The 15,266-nt window shown below is 37.7% G+C and overlaps 5 protein-coding genes across 5 annotated transcripts; 2 read left to right on the plus strand and 3 right to left on the minus strand.

The window, feature by feature from the left end:
* Positions 1 to 532: 532 nt before the first annotated feature.
* On the plus strand, positions 533 to 2,678 carry LOC111500149 (DCN1-like protein 5). Its single transcript, XM_023151811.1, has 9 exons — positions 533 to 649; positions 793 to 958; positions 1,319 to 1,393; positions 1,492 to 1,528; positions 1,616 to 1,699; positions 1,802 to 1,862; positions 2,083 to 2,189; positions 2,273 to 2,338; positions 2,439 to 2,678. Exons 1-9 carry the CDS (start codon positions 610 to 612, stop codon positions 2,562 to 2,564), a joined length of 762 nt encoding a protein of 253 aa, XP_023007579.1. The 5' UTR covers positions 533 to 609; the 3' UTR covers positions 2,565 to 2,678.
* A 914-nt stretch (positions 2,679 to 3,592) lies between these two features.
* LOC111472311 (acidic mammalian chitinase-like) lies at positions 3,593 to 5,140 on the minus strand. The gene is made up of 3 exons (XM_023117967.1): positions 4,128 to 5,140; positions 3,843 to 4,053; positions 3,593 to 3,735 (listed from the first exon to the last, which is right to left on the minus strand). The coding sequence occupies exons 1-3, from the start codon at positions 5,025 to 5,027 to the stop codon at positions 3,704 to 3,706; spliced, it is 1,143 nt and encodes a 380-aa protein (XP_022973735.1). The 5' UTR covers positions 5,028 to 5,140; the 3' UTR covers positions 3,593 to 3,703.
* A 1,031-nt stretch (positions 5,141 to 6,171) lies between these two features.
* Positions 6,172 to 7,564, minus strand: LOC111471964 (chitotriosidase-1-like). Its single transcript, XM_023117651.1, has 2 exons — positions 6,434 to 7,564; positions 6,172 to 6,345 (listed from the first exon to the last, which is right to left on the minus strand). The coding sequence occupies exons 1-2, from the start codon at positions 7,539 to 7,541 to the stop codon at positions 6,332 to 6,334; spliced, it is 1,122 nt and encodes a 373-aa protein (XP_022973419.1). The 5' UTR covers positions 7,542 to 7,564; the 3' UTR covers positions 6,172 to 6,331.
* Positions 7,565 to 8,337: 773 nt separating this feature from the next.
* LOC111499849 (protein DMP9-like) lies at positions 8,338 to 9,183 on the minus strand. The gene has a single exon (XM_023151550.1). The coding sequence runs from the start codon at positions 9,020 to 9,022 to the stop codon at positions 8,339 to 8,341; it is 684 nt and encodes a 227-aa protein (XP_023007318.1). The 5' UTR covers positions 9,023 to 9,183; the 3' UTR covers position 8,338.
* A 1,395-nt stretch (positions 9,184 to 10,578) lies between these two features.
* On the plus strand, positions 10,579 to 13,482 carry LOC111465967 (protein ABHD17B-like). Its single transcript, XM_023110484.1, has 6 exons — positions 10,579 to 11,604; positions 12,083 to 12,119; positions 12,363 to 12,599; positions 12,694 to 12,741; positions 12,815 to 13,114; positions 13,152 to 13,482. The coding sequence occupies exons 1-5, from the start codon at positions 11,306 to 11,308 to the stop codon at positions 13,073 to 13,075; spliced, it is 882 nt and encodes a 293-aa protein (XP_022966252.1). The 5' UTR covers positions 10,579 to 11,305; the 3' UTR covers positions 13,076 to 13,114; positions 13,152 to 13,482.
* Positions 13,483 to 15,266: the final 1,784 nt, after the last annotated feature.

A 15,266-nucleotide genomic window follows, 5' to 3' on the forward strand; every position in this document is an offset into this window, starting at 1 on the left:
GCTTCTTTTTATAGGAACATGGAGAAGGGGAGGGAATTGATTGAAGAATCCCCTGTTTTGCTACACCACCTCATCCCTGCTCACCTGGTTACAACCGCTTGGTTACATCCAGAGTTCGTTAATACCTTCTGTGGCTTCCCTCACCCCACGGGCTGTTCCTCTAACTGGTTTATTATGTGGCCGATGTCCATGCCGACCCTTTTCTTCATGCTCCTCCTGTTTTTGCATGCCTGTATTTTTTGTCTTTTTTTTTTTTTTTTTTTTTTTTAATATCTGTTCACAAAAATAAACTTACGAATTTTAAATTCTTATCAAATTAGTAATTTTAGTTAAAAAAAAAACTTTCTTTTATGTAAAAAATCTAATCTTTAGATGGATTCATATCTAAAACATACAAAAATTTTAAAAAAAATCAGAATGAATTTTATTATTATTGAAAATTTTAATTTTATGTTGAATAGATAATTGAAAATCATAATCATTTTAAAAAAAATGACACCTAAGTTAATGTGTAAGCACATTATGATCTTCAATTTGTAAGCACATACAAAAGATTTTGTGTAGCAGTTTATCCTTGGGAGAGTTATAGATAAATCTGAGTTAGGCGTTATGGCATCTCCTAATCGAAACAGAGCCCAACATGCTTACGGTACTGACACCCTTTCTTGACTCTCTTTCTGTTTTGGATACCCACTAACATTTCTCTTCTAATCTTTGTTTCATAATTTGTGGGTGCTTAAAAGATTCAATCTTTATTATCTACTTACTCTTCTTTCATGATCTTGGCGTAAGTGGCACCAGAAGCAAGCTCTCCGGCGTGGCCTACGCCGTCGCCGAGAGATATACCAATTACAATACCAAGTTCATCTTCGTCCCCTGTCGCTGCTGCCTTGTGGGCTCAACTCAGACGGATCGATCGTCTCTTTGATTTATTCTCCGGCTATAACCATGTCATGGAGTACGTTTATTTCTTTCAATTTCTTAATAATTTTTTTCTTCATATCCAATTTACTTTACTTACATAATCAAAATATTTAAATTTTGATGAGATGAATGTAAAGTTTTAATTTTTTTTTTTTAATAATTTTTGTGAGATCCCATGTTAATTTAAGGGAGAAACGGGTGTCAACGACACTCGCCTTGAATGGGATGGATTTTGAGATCCAACATCGGTTGGAGAGGAGAACAAAACATTTTTACAAGGACCTGTAACCTTAAGGAAAACTTAAAAGGAATAGTCTAGACAGGACAATATTTATGGCGGTGGACTTGATTAATGTGTGTGATTATTAATTAATTTTTGTTTATCCTTGAGCAGCCCACATGGAATTGAGAAACTTTGCACACATTTGGAAATGAATCATTTAGATGTGAAGATATTATTGTTGGCATGGTAATTACAAAATGATTATTATTAAACTAGGGTTAAGATGTGTTAATTTAATCAAAATTAACAACATGGGTTGGTTGTATTATTATTGCATGTATCAGGAAAATGAAGGCAAAAAAGCAAGGCTTCTTTCATCGGGTAAGAACAAGCTCATGGACTCTCTCTATATTATCAATGGCGTTGAGGGTTTGAGGTTAATATCAATGGCGTTTGTTCCATGTTCAGGACGAGTGGCGCCGAGGCCTAAGGAAACTCAAGGTTGACAACATGGAGAAGCTCAAGAGTGCACTTTTCTATCTCGAGATTGAGGTTCAAATTTTGTTTTTCGTCTTTGAAAATTAAGCTTATAAATATGCAAATCTCTTAATAGTTACATCGTTACGTGTTTTTCATAACCATGATCAAATTAAGGCAAGAATTCCACCCCACTTTGAAGACTTCTTTGCATATTCGTTCAAATATAACCTCATTGGTAAGCATTCATATGATCTTGATTGGTTTACTGAGATTATTCATCAACTAACTAAGAGATTAATCATGGATTTATAAGTAAGAAACACTATCTCTATTGGTATGAGATCTTTTCGAAAACTAGAAGCAAAGTCATAAAAACTTAGGGTTAAAGTTGACAATGTCATACTATAGTGGAAATTCATGATTCCTAACATGACCTGTAAATTCTTTGGTTGAAGAGGAGAGGCAGACAAGCTTAGACGTGGAATTTCTGTGCGAGTTGCTCGAGATCGTGATGGGTCCTCTTTTCCGTCCCCAAGTTCAGCTACTAATCGAGTTTCTCAAAGTAAAGTAATTTAATTTAAGACCCATTTGAAATAATTTCGTTTTAAGTTTGGATGAATATCATAAACCATTTGGTTTTTGCAGACCCAAACGATGTATAGAGTGCTGATCATGGATCAATGGATGAATATTTTCTACTTTTGCAACCAGGTACCCTTAATCTTTGTTTAATCATTAATTAAATCATTAATTGAATCCTTAATCTTTGTTATAGATATCTTAATTGATTACTATTTTGATGGATTGGCAGATAAAATTTCCAGGTCTTGATAACTACGATCCAAACGATGCCTGGCCGGTGATTATTGATTCCTTCGTTGAGTGGTTGAAAAGAAAGCAAGGTGCAGAAGGCACCCACCCAAGTCCCCGTCGCTAACCATCCTCATATTCAATGACATACTATTTCATTTGAGCATCGTGTTTTTTTAGCATTTGGTTCGAGTAAATATGAACATACCTCGTCGATTAAGATACCATTTTCTTTCTTGAATCGTAGAGATACAACAAAATAATTTGATCTTAGATCGTACAGAAAAGAAGAAAATGTGGGACAAAAGAAAAAGATGGAGCCTTTCAAGGTTGTGATATGCTTTGCTTTGTTGTGCGAGGATGTAATGGCGGCCACGATGATGATGGCTGTAATAGTGATTCGAGAATTAAGTTAGCTAGAAAATGCATTTTAAAGGAAGTGGTTGAAACACTTGTCTCAGAATGCTCACTGACTGTGACACGCATGTGCCACAAGATATCGAGCAACTAGGCGTGATGGAGAGTCAACATCATGTCTCCCTTATAATATATTTGAGGCATTTATCCTTCTCGAATAAACGTCTTTTTGACGAATGGACATACGGTCTTGTGTATAGTCCGTCGAGTATTCGGTTGACACCAAACTTGGTGAGGTTTCATCTTTCATATCGACGGACTTAATTCTCGAGTCCAATGTCAAAACTCATATCGAAACTCTGACTTTTGAGGTTATGGTCAAAGGGCTCTACCCAGCTCTCTTCGAACTTGTCTTCGACAGTCATGCCACCTCATTCTCTTGAACTTTTCATATGCTTCAACTTATCCTCAATGCACACTCTAGTTGTGTTGGATGATGCACCGTCCTCTTCGGTCACATCACGACACTTCTCAACCTTGGCTTAAACATGGTTTGTTGGGTGTTACTTTCTGTCAATGAGGTTTGCACGACCGAGACTTCGTGGGTGTCATGTTTGCTCTCAATTAGATACCACCTATTGGAAACTTTCCACAACAGCTAACTTTACTTCGATTAAATATATATACTCACTAATCTCTCTCTAATCTCAAATTAATTAAATAATAATGCAGGTCTAGTATTTATATTTATTTATTTTGCAGCCTCAAACCACGTGGGTTTATCGCTATTGAAAAATAAATAGTATTGTGAATTTAATAATTTTGAGAGAATTTATTGAATTAATAATACTACACAAAAACAATACAGCTCCTAAAAGCTATTTATTTGAAAATTTCCATTGCTGAATCTCAAAGGCGGTCATCAACCCATGCGTTTGAAGCTGCAAGAACAAGAACAAGAACATATATTATATAAGTCATTAGTTAATTATAAAAAATTAAGAAGAAAAAAGGAAAAACAGAGATTAATTAAAAGAATGGAACTAACCATGAGTGGAAATTTCCCAATCGGCACTATCATAACTGAGAGCCCAAAAGAAGTAGCCACGGAGGCCGATCGCCTGAGCAAACTCCACCTTCGTCGTCGTCGACTGCACGCTGTCGTACCCGACCCATGAAGACTCCACATACGAGTACGCCGATACGGTTCTTATGTCGTATACCACTGTCGCCGCCGTCCTTTTGTTGAATTCTTGCACCTATCCATTCATATCAAGAAAACACTTCAATTTTTCAATTTTGATTTGAGAATTCAGTGGTGGTTTAAACATACTTGAACATAGGTTAGGATCCCGTTGTCACCCGGACCAACAGCCGTGGCGGGGGCTCCGACGCCGTGCACATTAGGATCCTTGAGGGTCCAAGACTTGCCGTACAGAGGAATACCCATAACCATCTTGTTCCGAGGCACACCGGCGGAGATCCATGAACGGAGGCCGTAATGGGAGCTCAAATTCGTATGTGGGTCAAACAGAGCAGCGTGGGCTCCGGTAGCGGACGTGTCCCACGACCCGTGGTAATCGAAGCACATGACATTGATCCAATCAAGGCTTTTCGAAATCGCTTCCGCCGGGAATGATCGCCGCTCACCATAAGTGAGAAACTCCGACGCGTAATACACAGCGGCGGTGAGGAGAAGTGGGGGTCGTGATGTTGTCTTGGCTTCCCTGTCAATTGTCTTCCGCCATTGAATTATTAAGTCGGCGAAATATTTCATCTCCGTCGTGTCTTTGGGAAATTCCCAATCGAGATCGACGCCATGAAATCCGAATTTCCTCGCCGTCTTAATACTGGAATCGATGAAAATCTGACGAGACGAGGTATCGGAAGCGATACGAGCAAACAGGTCACTGTCACTACCACCACCACCGATCGAAAACAGTGTCTTTACTGACGGATTCTTCCGCGTCAGAGAAGTGGTAAACTGGGAAAGCGCCGCCACCGTAGTGTCCGGAAACTCAAAAGCAAAAGAACGGTTATCCGGCATGAGAAAGGCAAAATAGACATGGGTAAATAGAGCAGTGTCAATGGCGGAAGGTGGGAAAGTTTCTAAAACCCAAGACGGCCAATAAGCAGCCTTAACGGGCGGCAGCATCGGAGCAGCTCCGGCAATAGAGGAGGGAAAGATCAGAGGAAAAAGGAGAAAACAGAGAAGAAATTTGAGAAGCGCCATGGATTTTGGGGATTCGTGTTGGGAAATGAAATGGGAAGGATTTGGGTTTATATAAAAATTAATAATCAATGGTGGGTTCTGAACATTTGTGAATACAAAATTTGATGGCTCTGTATGTCCACTATCAACGATGCCAATGGAGAGGGTAAAAAATAAAATAATTATTGGTTGACTCTGTTCCTGTTGACCAATATCTTTAATTTTTGTGCGGGTCCACTCCTATTGCCACGTGTCATTGATTTATTTATTTATTATTCCATGTGGACCAGTCAGCGACTTGAACGCTAAAAGTCTATCAACTTATATAATATTCAATATATGTGCCTATATTTTTTGGTAATCACTAATTTTCCACCCAAATCTTGCTTAAACCATTCAAAGATTTTCTAGAAACACCTAGCATCGCTTTAAATTCAATAAATATGATATTAGTTGACTCATTAATTAAGAAAACACACGGATATATAAGTAAGAAATATTATGTTTATTGGTATAAGCCTTAAACTAAAGCATGAAGGCTTATGTTCAAAGTGGATAGTATCATCTCCGTGCACAGTCGTTTTTATCATGTTTTATTCTATTTTTTTATTTTAATTATTTATATTTAGTCAATGTATTTGGGGAATATGATAACGACCCTGGATGATCATAATTGTCACTAGATTAATCTCTTTACTTCTCTTTGTTCAAAACTTTGACTTTTCCTCTTCAAATTGGTTCATTGTACGACTATATTATAAAATCATTTGACTAATCGAATGCCTTTGGTTTGATCTCATAAGCTACTTAAATTCAATGTTTTAAAGATGTGGGCCAAGCTCTTTGGTATGTTAATAGTTATCCATTTGCGTGAGTAGACATTAGATATAATATAGCATAAAATTATTATTCTTTATAATTTTAAACAATCAAGTAAGATTATAAGGTGCACTAACTCTATTTGGAACGCACAAACACCATTAAGTTGGAACTATAATTTAATACAAACTTTTATCTATTCATACATAATATTATATTGTTCACGGTGAGTAGAAACTCTCGTGATTTTGCTTTTAGTTTATTCTAGAATCTCTTTTGACCAACAGTCAATCAATTCGGCTAAGGCCAAGACCCAACCGCTCTAGTCACTAAGTAAGCCAAATGATTACCAAACTATTTATTGATATATTTTATTGGAGAGATTTCAACAACATTTTAAAATACTTTTATTGCTTTATAATTTATTTTATCAAATTTATTGGAACATGATATCCATAAATAAGGAAGTGATCTGTTAAGTCCACCTCATCTTCCAATTATCCGGGCTAAGTGGTTGAAGCTGCATTATGAACAAAAAAAAATAATAATAATAAATAAATAAAGTTTTTAAGGAAAATCATGTTAAAATTAAAGCATAAATGATGTACCTGTTCGAGACAGAGTGGAGCTATCATCATCAGCCGCGATTTGCCAACCAAAATAACCCCACAATCCATTCGCATTAGCGTAAGAAACCTTCGCCGCTATGCTCTGTTTATCATCATACCCAATCCATGTCGTTCCAGAGTACACATAATTCGAAACAACCGTCGCGTTATACACTGGAGTCACTCTGTTCGCCGCTATAAATGTTTTTATATCCCTGTAACTTATCGCTCCGCCGCTAATTCCCGCTCCCGTCGCCGCTCCGTTCGCTGGAGCATAGAACCCATTCTTGTTCTGATCCACCAGCCGCCATGCCCATCCGTAAAATGGAAACCCAATTGCTATTTTATTTGCCGGCATACCCGACTGAATCCACTCCCTTATACCCGCGTTACCGTTTACCTGCCCGCCCGACCCGAACAGAGCGGCCGGTGGCGCCGTAGAGCTCGCCGACCAACCGGGGCCGTAGAAATCGTATGACATGACGTTGATCCAGTCCAAAGAATTGGATATACTCGAAACGGGTAGTGGGGTTCCGTAATAATTAGATGACCGGAAAACCGCGGCGGAGAGAAGCAGCCGGGGCTTGCCGGAGGATACGGATTCTTTAACCACGGCGGCGCGCCATTCAGTGAGGAGAGTGCCAAACGAGTTCATCTCGGTTGGGGTTGATGGGTACTCCCAATCGAGATCAAGGCCGTCGAAACCGTTGTTTCGGGCCAGAGTAATCGAGGAATCGACGAAGGATTTGCGGGAATTGGGTTGACTAGCCATTGAAGCGAAATTGGTGGGGTTGGAGCTACCGCCGCCGATGGACAACATCGTTTTGACATTGGGGTTTTTTTGACGAACGGTTTGTGTAAAGGTTGAGAATTTGGCGGCATTTGAAGACGAAATTGTGACTTGGTTTGTGTTCGTATTGAGATCAGCAAAGGCACAGAAAATGTGGGTGAATAAAGCGGAATTTATGTTGGCCACCGGAAATTCGGAGCCGGAAAACCAGTAAACGCCCTTCCTTCGGGTCTGCCCGGCGGAGGAGTGGAATTGGAGAAGAAGAAGAAGAAGAAGAAAGATAATAGAAGAGAGGAATGATTTGGTTGAGGAAGCCATTGATGAAGTGCATGAAAGTGGGGAGCTCTGTTCTTGGTTTTATAGAAGATTATTAACTAAATATTTTATATTTCTATTAATTAACTTGAATTATTTTATTTTATTTTATTTTATTTTTACTTATTTAGAAAAGTCCAGCATCATTTATAACTATTAAGGGAATTAAGATGTTTGAATCTTCAAATGCCTTAATTTTTAGATGTCTGACTTTTCTTAGATATCTATAATTTATTCAAATAGTTAGGTTTGTTTTACTTTATTTATATATTAATTTAATATGATTTGGAGTTTATATAACATTTTTCTTCAATTATTTAATTTTGGGTTTTTATTTATTTAACATAGTTAATTAGGTTCTATGTTTGAGATAAGGGGACGTGGCATCATAAGCACCCAACATTTGTCTTCCTTCGTCCGACTATTTCATTAATGTGCAATAATGTTTTAGTAGCCCACAACAAATTCGAATTTAAATATAAACTAAAATTCATAAAAATATCAGTAGATTTTGTAGTTATCTTTAAAAAAAATAAAAATAAAAATAAAAATATTTTAGCCGCCCTAATTTTGGATGCTATTGAACTTTCAAAAATTTTATTAATATCTTCCCACCTTAAAAAGAAAATATTAAAATTTCATCCATTTTTTTTGAAGTATTTTTTGAATTAAAGAGAAAGTATAATTAAGGAAGAAAATAAATTATATGTTTCAACCCATTATTTGTATTTTGTAATGTGAAAATACATTTCAAAGGAAAAAAAGAAAAAAAGAAAAAAAAGAAAAAAGAAATGGAGCAGTCAATTGGCCATGCAGCCAATGCCATATCTAGTGTTAGGAAAAACAAAAAAAAGGCCACTACAAATGGTCCCCACCATCAAAGGAAAGCTCTCCATGACCTCCTCCATGTCCGCCGCGTGTCCAGGAAACAAACAATTCGTGACTCTATGGTCAGATAAGGCGATCGCCATGAAAACCATGACCGACATAAGAGCGTGAACAAAATCAGTGAACCCAACTTTGAACCTCTCGTCTTTGGGCACCTCCACCTCCGCCAGCCCTGACTTGAAAACCGCCAGCCCTCTCGGCGTCACCATCCCGTAATACACTTTCCCGTCGCCGCCTTTGAAACTGTCCGTGAAATGGAACATGAAGCACGACAGTGTGCACAGCCCCAGGAGTAAGTTTATCATCATCGTGTTCACCGCCGTGCACTCCCCTTTCCCGGATGCCGACGGCAGCAGCATTTCGAACGTCAGCAGGGTGCCTGTGGGCAGGAAGTTCACTAGCATTGAGGTTCGGGATAGCGTTTTTTGCATCCCTTTTGCCACTGCTCGTCGTTTCCGCCCTCCGCTCGGGTGCCCTGCCGCCACGGCGGAGTCTAGGTGCGGGCTGGAGGAGGAGGGCTCGTTTGGTGGTGTGGCGGTGTAGATTCTTATTCCAAGATCTTCATCGGTGCTTATGTGGTGTTCATCCATTTCCATTTTGGTTTCTGGGAGAGATTAATGGGTTTGTTCCCATGTTTTGGGGGATTTTATATGAGATTTTTTGAGTAACTGACTGTGGAACCGTTTGAAATTCAAATTTTGTTGTAACTGCCAAATCATGAACTCTTGCGACTCCTCACATAAAAATTAAAAGAATTGAATTTCCAAACCTAATCCAAGTGAAACCGATACTCATTTAGATACGGTTCTCTTTGGATTTTTCCTTACACACTTTCCCTAAAAGAGATTTGGGCTTTCCATTTTACGCTTCCCTATTACACGTTTACTAAAGAGAGACTTCACGCTCTTATAACTGATAATTTATTCTTGTTTCTAATTGATGTGAGATCTACTTTTTTTGAAGGACCCAAACTTGATATCTAATATCTAGTTTTTAGTAAAAGATTAATAATGGATGAAAGATGGGCAATCCAATCACTTTTGTTATCGTTGAAGATTGACCTTTCTTTTTTATTTTTGTGATGAGAACTCGACTAGTTTATCTTTTCCTTTTTCTTATTCGTTGTTATTATAAACCAATGAAATATGTGAAAATAAAGCTATAGTTTGCATTGGGAAAAGGGTCTAAGTTCTCTGGATTTCCTCAATTTCATAAAATATAAAAACTATATAATATAAAAATTAATTTAAGTTTATCTTTAACCGATATTGTAATGTTACACACGCAACATTTATTCACATGTTTTTTTAAAGTTATTCTCTTTGGTTGGTGCGGCAACTCCTAAGCACTCCTTTTTTGACTCGCTTTTTCTCTTTAGACTTTCAAGATTACCCTTACTCAGCCCCACCTTCAATTTCACTCAACTTTTCAATATATTTTTTTAATTTCTCTATCATTTTCTAAGAAAATTATCCACATATTAATCACATAAATTAAAAAATCCTCGGAATTTAAAAGCTATATTCACTGGTTTTTATGCTATTTACTTTAATTTTGCTTTTCTTTTTTCTCCATCTTTAATAATTGCCTCTTAACTTTTATTTTCCCTCGATTTTTCAATTTTTTATATATGTTTTTAATAGAAAATGAGTGATATAATATATTGTGTTTGACCAACTATGCTTTAAAAAAAATATTAAAAGTATATGAACTTCACATCCTCCCTATTAATTATTCATTTAATCTATGTTAATTTGAGCGTATTTGGTGATTAAAACACCTGATTAATATAATAAACTGTAGGAATATTATCCTTTTTTATTCCCTTTTGTATAAACGAATAAGGTGTAATGGTATTTTCAAAATCAGATAGATCCATACTTTATCTTTAACATTCTAACAAATTTCTGTTATAAGAATGTAACGCTAATAAAAAGTTAAGAATATCTTTTAATAGAAAAAAAAACATAATTGTGAGATCATACTTTTCCTATAACCTTTCTCTAGTATATAAATTTTAAAATAAGGCTGATTATGAGATCGCACAACGATTGGAGAAGAACGATCGGAGAAAAGAAGGAATATGAAGAAGAAAGTGGAAAAGAGTAATTAGGGAAGAAGGGAGGGATAAAGTGGTGAATATGAGTGGATCCCCAAGGCGGGGAACCACCAAACTGTCTATGTTTTCATAAAACATTTGGCCTCACCCACTGCAAAGCAATCTCAGGAATGTCTGACTCTGACCATCTTCTCTCCCTTTTATCTCTCCGCCCTATCTCTCTCTCTCTCTCCGCAGCAGCAGCCTTTGACCGTATCTCAGCCCTCCATCTCTGTCTCTCTGTCTCTCTGTCTCTCTGTCTGTCTCTGTCTCTCCTCCTTCCATTTTCCCACCTTCTGCATTCTCGTCGCTCCCCTCAGCCTCCTGTTTTTCCATAATCTTCTCCCTCCTTCCTTCCAATCCTGATATTTTCGAACAAACCATTTCATCAATTTTCCAAATGGGTTTCGTTTCATTTCATTTCATTTCTCTGATGTTTAAAACCATTTGTTTGTAATGACCATCCCAACCATACTCCAAACCCCTTTTTCTCTCCCTCTGCTTCTCTCTGCGTCTCTCTCTCCCTCCATCTCCATCTCCAGCTTCGGATCCATTTCCTTTCATTCATTCATTCATTTTCCTCTCCCATCTCCCACTTACTCAAAACCTTCACCATTTTCACGCAAAAGGGTTACTAAATTAGAACCCCAATTACCAATTCCAAACCCCATCACACAATCGGACAAAATCTCCAACCCTCGCCCCTTCTGGGTTCGGCTTTTTCATGTCTGAACCATTGCGATTTTCATTTCCCAATTTTTACTGATTCTTCCTCTCCTTAATGGGAAATGTAACCGGCAGTGTCGCTGCGAAATTTGCCTTCTTCCCTCCTGACCCTGCCACCTATGACGTTTACAGAGGCGAGGATGGACGCCTCGCCTTCTCCGGCGTCTCCGCCGATAGCAACATGAACGTTCATTTGCTTGATACCAAGGCCGGGAACAGGATCGTCGCTACCTTCTGGAAACACCCTTTTGCCCGATTTACGCTTCTTTATTCCCATGGGAATGCCGCTGACCTCGGTCAGATGCATGAGCTCTTCATTGAGCTCAGAGCTCATCTCCGCGTCAACATTATGAGGTACCCCTTTTTTGGTTTTCACCTTTTTTCATCATTTCTGATTGCTTTGATTCCTTTATCTGGGGTTGTTTGGTTTGGTTTGGTTTGGTTTGTGTAATTTATCACAAATTTGAAATTCCTATCCTCAATCTTTTTGTTACAAATAGCTTGGCTTTGTCTTGTTATATGTTGGAGTCTATTCATGTCACTTCGTATTGTGAGTTGATTTCAGCCAAAAAGCTAAAGAAAGGGTCGAACCAGTCACATCATTGTCGACAATACTCTGAAATCTTCAAACATGGCTCTATGTTCATTCTGTTTTCGCTTGATTCTTGTAAAAATGAACATGCTCTTCCAAAAAATTGGTGTTCATCAAGCAAAATGATGCCATTACCAATCAGAACCAAGAACTTAATCCTCCTTCCATTTACATATGCAGCCATTACATTCCAATTCACCATGGCATGTTACCAATAATATGTTTTGTGTTGAATTTCAGCTACGACTATTCGGGGTACGGCGCATCGACGGGTAAGGTAAGCAATTCTATTCCTTTTCATTGCTTCAGAACTTTTTGGAGCTTCTCTTGCTGTGGAATTGTGGGCTCAAAAGATTTACTATGCCTCTGAACTTGTTCTGCACACTTTCTTTTGGTGCAACTGGCTTGAAAATGAGGCTTCTACGGTTTATATCACTGCGGTCCTGGGGACACTACATTTATGCCTGTTTGTTCTGTCCTTTTCCATCACTGATAAATGGTCCATTTCTGGTTTTGATAGCCATCTGAATTCAATACATATTACGATATAGAAGCTGTTTACAACTGTTTGAAGAGTGATTATGGGATCAAGCAAGAAGACTTGATATTATATGGCCAATCTGTGGGGAGTGGACCGACGTTGCACTTGGGGTCTCGATTACAAAGACTAAGAGGGGTCGTTCTCCATAGCGCCATACTTTCGGGCATTCGTGTATTGTATCCCGTCAAAATGACATTTTGGTTCGACATTTTCAAGGTGAGCTTCACTTGGTTTATATGTGTATGTCCTATTATTCGTCATTTGTATTATACCGACAACTCGGTAACGTATTGATGTGTTGTATTTTCAGAACATAGACAAAATAAGGCTGGTGACATGTCCCGTGTTAGTCATACATGTAAGAAAGATTGTCCATTCCCTAGTTTTATGTTGTTGGGTGATGCAGGCCTACTAATTTGATGAATGTGCAGGGAACAAATGATGATATTGTTGATTGGTCCCATGGGAAACGACTATGGGAGCTTGCTAAAGAAAAATACGACCCGTTATGGGTGAACGGCGGGGGACATTGTAACCTCGAGACGTATCCGGAGTACATTAAGCACTTGCGCAGGTTCATCAATGCAATGGAGAAGCTCTCAGCTAAGCAAACGGCAATGAGACAACTCACTTCGACCCCGAGTATTACGGAGGAGAAACATAACAAATGCTTGAGATTTGGGAAAAAGTAATGATTTTGTTTGCCATGGTTGATGTAGGGATTGAAAACACTGCGCATCTTCACCGGCCTTTGGTGCACTTAGGTTCATGAAGTCAGAAGTGTTGGAGAATGCCGGTGCTCAGGTTTGGTTGTAGAATCCAGATTAGTATAAGTTTCTGAGACAAACTCTGTTCATAATCTTTGTTATGGAACAAAATTTAGATCTGGGTTTCACCTCTTAAATTGAAGCAAAGCATTGAGCTATGAGTGTCATATGGTGTTTCAGAGAGATCATAATGGGGGCTCCTTCCTTTCCCTCTGTCACATCATCTTGTCTTACACTGTTTTAAACAACATAAATGAGTAGAATTTTCACTTCCCTTCTCTTTTCTCTATATCTTACGTTGGGTATTTAATACAACATTATGTATTGTATGAGCTTTGTTCTTACCCAATTCTTAGTTCTAAATTTATTTTCCGCTCACAGATCATCGCTCTGCTGTGTCTAACCCCTCCTCTAGGCATCTTCGGAAGGTTGAGAGTGTGACAGCGTACACACTTTCTTTATTCTATAGGGCCTAATCATTGCCGGGTTTGGTGGCCCATAATTAACTAGGCTTTACCAAAAGGCCTCATCCCTATCAGCCTGGCGTGTGAGTAGTCCCTCTCAATATTTTAGTTAATTTAGATCGTATCATATCACATGTGACTTCAATGTAGGTTTATTCAATACGAGAATGTACATATATGAAGCCACAGTATGACATTATCCATTTATAAATTAATGGTTATATTGTAACTGTTTAAATCCACAATTAGCAAATATTGCCTGCTTTGACCTGTGTTTATTACGCATCAGTGTTAGCCTTACGATTTTAAAGCGTCAATTAGGAAGAAGTTTTCATACCTTTACAAGTAATGTTTTGTTCCCTACTCCAATCAATGTGAGATCTCACAATTCCACCCCCTTACACAATGCCTTGTGTTTGGCTCTTGTACTATTTGTAACTACTAAAACCCAATACTAGTAGATATTGTCTGCTTTGACTTGTTATGTATTACTATCAATCTCATGGTTTTTAATATGCGACGGTTGGAGAGGGGAACAAAGTATTTTTTATAAGGGTGTGGAAGCCTCATTTTAAAACCTCGAGAGAAAGCTCAATGAGAACAATATCTACTAAGAGTGGGTTGGCGAATTACAAATGGTATCAAAGCTAGACACCAAAACTAGTGAGTACTCTGGCCCTCAAGAGAGTGGATGAAGGACGCCTCAACCTCTTCCAGCACACACATTTTAAAAGGGATATTATTATAAACATGAACATTATGATATTTAAAGAAAGTAAAGTAAAGTAAAGTTTAGGAGTTAAGGGATTGAATTAGTTTGGTCCGCAAGTATGGGGGGTTGAGAAGACAGGGTGTTAATGTGTCACGAGTAAAGGAATCAAATAATAAAAAAACACCAAATTGTTGAAAATGTCAAAGCACTTGTGGGTTGTACTTAGCTGGCCTCAACCCCAACACATCCTCATACCTTTTCTCCAACACTTCCCCCATTATTTTAATATTCATCCCTCCATCTTCACTACATGCTCTTCACCACATGCTTCTCATCATCTCAGTCAGTTATTCCTATACGGTTAATACGAATTCTTTCAACATGTTTTGTTCATATGATTGAGCCACAAAAAAAGAAAGGTGCATCTTATTGATATAGCTAGTAACTTTCATTCCTCATGATCACTCTCATTCTTATATAGTTTCGGTTCATTCATGTACTTTTTATTTACTTGAGTATCACATACCCACCAACTTCCACCTTAGTTCGTCCCCCGAACCACATCTTACTAGGAGAGAAACATCTTATGACCCTAACATTCTTTTACATCCTGTAACATGGCTATATTATCTACCGCTCTCGAGTCGTTACTGTTTAACTTCATAATATGTTTATATGAATATAGTTAGTTTAATGATTAAATGATAGAGACATGGTTTCAAGTATTGTCACTTTCTTTGCTTTTTCAACTGTATTATGTTTTTTTTTTTTTTTAACGTAGGAGACAAGAACACTACATCTAGTAACTTTTTATTCAATAACTTCTTTCACTCTATATTTTCAAACATTTATTTTTTTAAAAAAATAATAAAACGTATTTCTAAATTTTTTAGGGTAAATTCATTTTTTTGCAAAAAAAAAAAAAAAAAAAAAAAAAAAA

This window comes from Cucurbita maxima, unplaced genomic scaffold (assembly GCF_002738345.1).
Source record: "Cucurbita maxima cultivar Rimu unplaced genomic scaffold, Cmax_1.0 Cma_Scf00002, whole genome shotgun sequence".
NCBI classification, from domain to species: domain Eukaryota; kingdom Viridiplantae; phylum Streptophyta; class Magnoliopsida; order Cucurbitales; family Cucurbitaceae; genus Cucurbita; species Cucurbita maxima.

Excerpts from the sequence above, each read along its gene's own strand:
- LOC111500149 (XM_023151811.1), top strand. The coding sequence starts at position 610 with ATGGCATCTCCTAATCGAAACAGAGCCCAACATGCTTACG. Across the intron at positions 1,529-1,615 it reads AGCAAGGCTTCTTTCATCGG|GACGAGTGGCGCCGAGGCCT; the intron begins GTAAGAACAAGC and ends TTCCATGTTCAG. Across the intron at positions 1,700-1,801 it reads TTTTCTATCTCGAGATTGAG|GCAAGAATTCCACCCCACTT; the intron begins GTTCAAATTTTG and ends GATCAAATTAAG.
- LOC111472311 (XM_023117967.1), bottom strand. The coding sequence starts at position 5,027 with ATGGCGCTTCTCAAATTTCTTCTCTGTTTTCTCCTTTTTCCTCTGATC. Across the intron at positions 4,054-4,127 it reads GGATCCTAACCTATGTTCAA|GTGCAAGAATTCAACAAAAG; the intron begins GTATGTTTAAAC and ends ATGAATGGATAG. Across the intron at positions 3,736-3,842 it reads TTGGGAAATTTCCACTCATG|CTTCAAACGCATGGGTTGAT; the intron begins GTTAGTTCCATT and ends TTGTTCTTGCAG.
- LOC111471964 (XM_023117651.1), bottom strand. The coding sequence starts at position 7,541 with ATGGCTTCCTCAACCAAATCATTCCTCTCTTCTATTATCTTTCTTCTT.
- LOC111499849 (XM_023151550.1), bottom strand. The coding sequence starts at position 9,022 with ATGGAAATGGATGAACACCACATAAGCACCGATGAAGATCTTGGAATA.
- LOC111465967 (XM_023110484.1), top strand. The coding sequence starts at position 11,306 with ATGGGAAATGTAACCGGCAGTGTCGCTGCGAAATTTGCCTTCTTCCCT. Across the intron at positions 11,605-12,082 it reads CTCCGCGTCAACATTATGAG|CTACGACTATTCGGGGTACG; the intron begins GTACCCCTTTTT and ends GTTGAATTTCAG. Across the intron at positions 12,742-12,814 it reads GTCCCGTGTTAGTCATACAT|GGAACAAATGATGATATTGT; the intron begins GTAAGAAAGATT and ends ATGAATGTGCAG.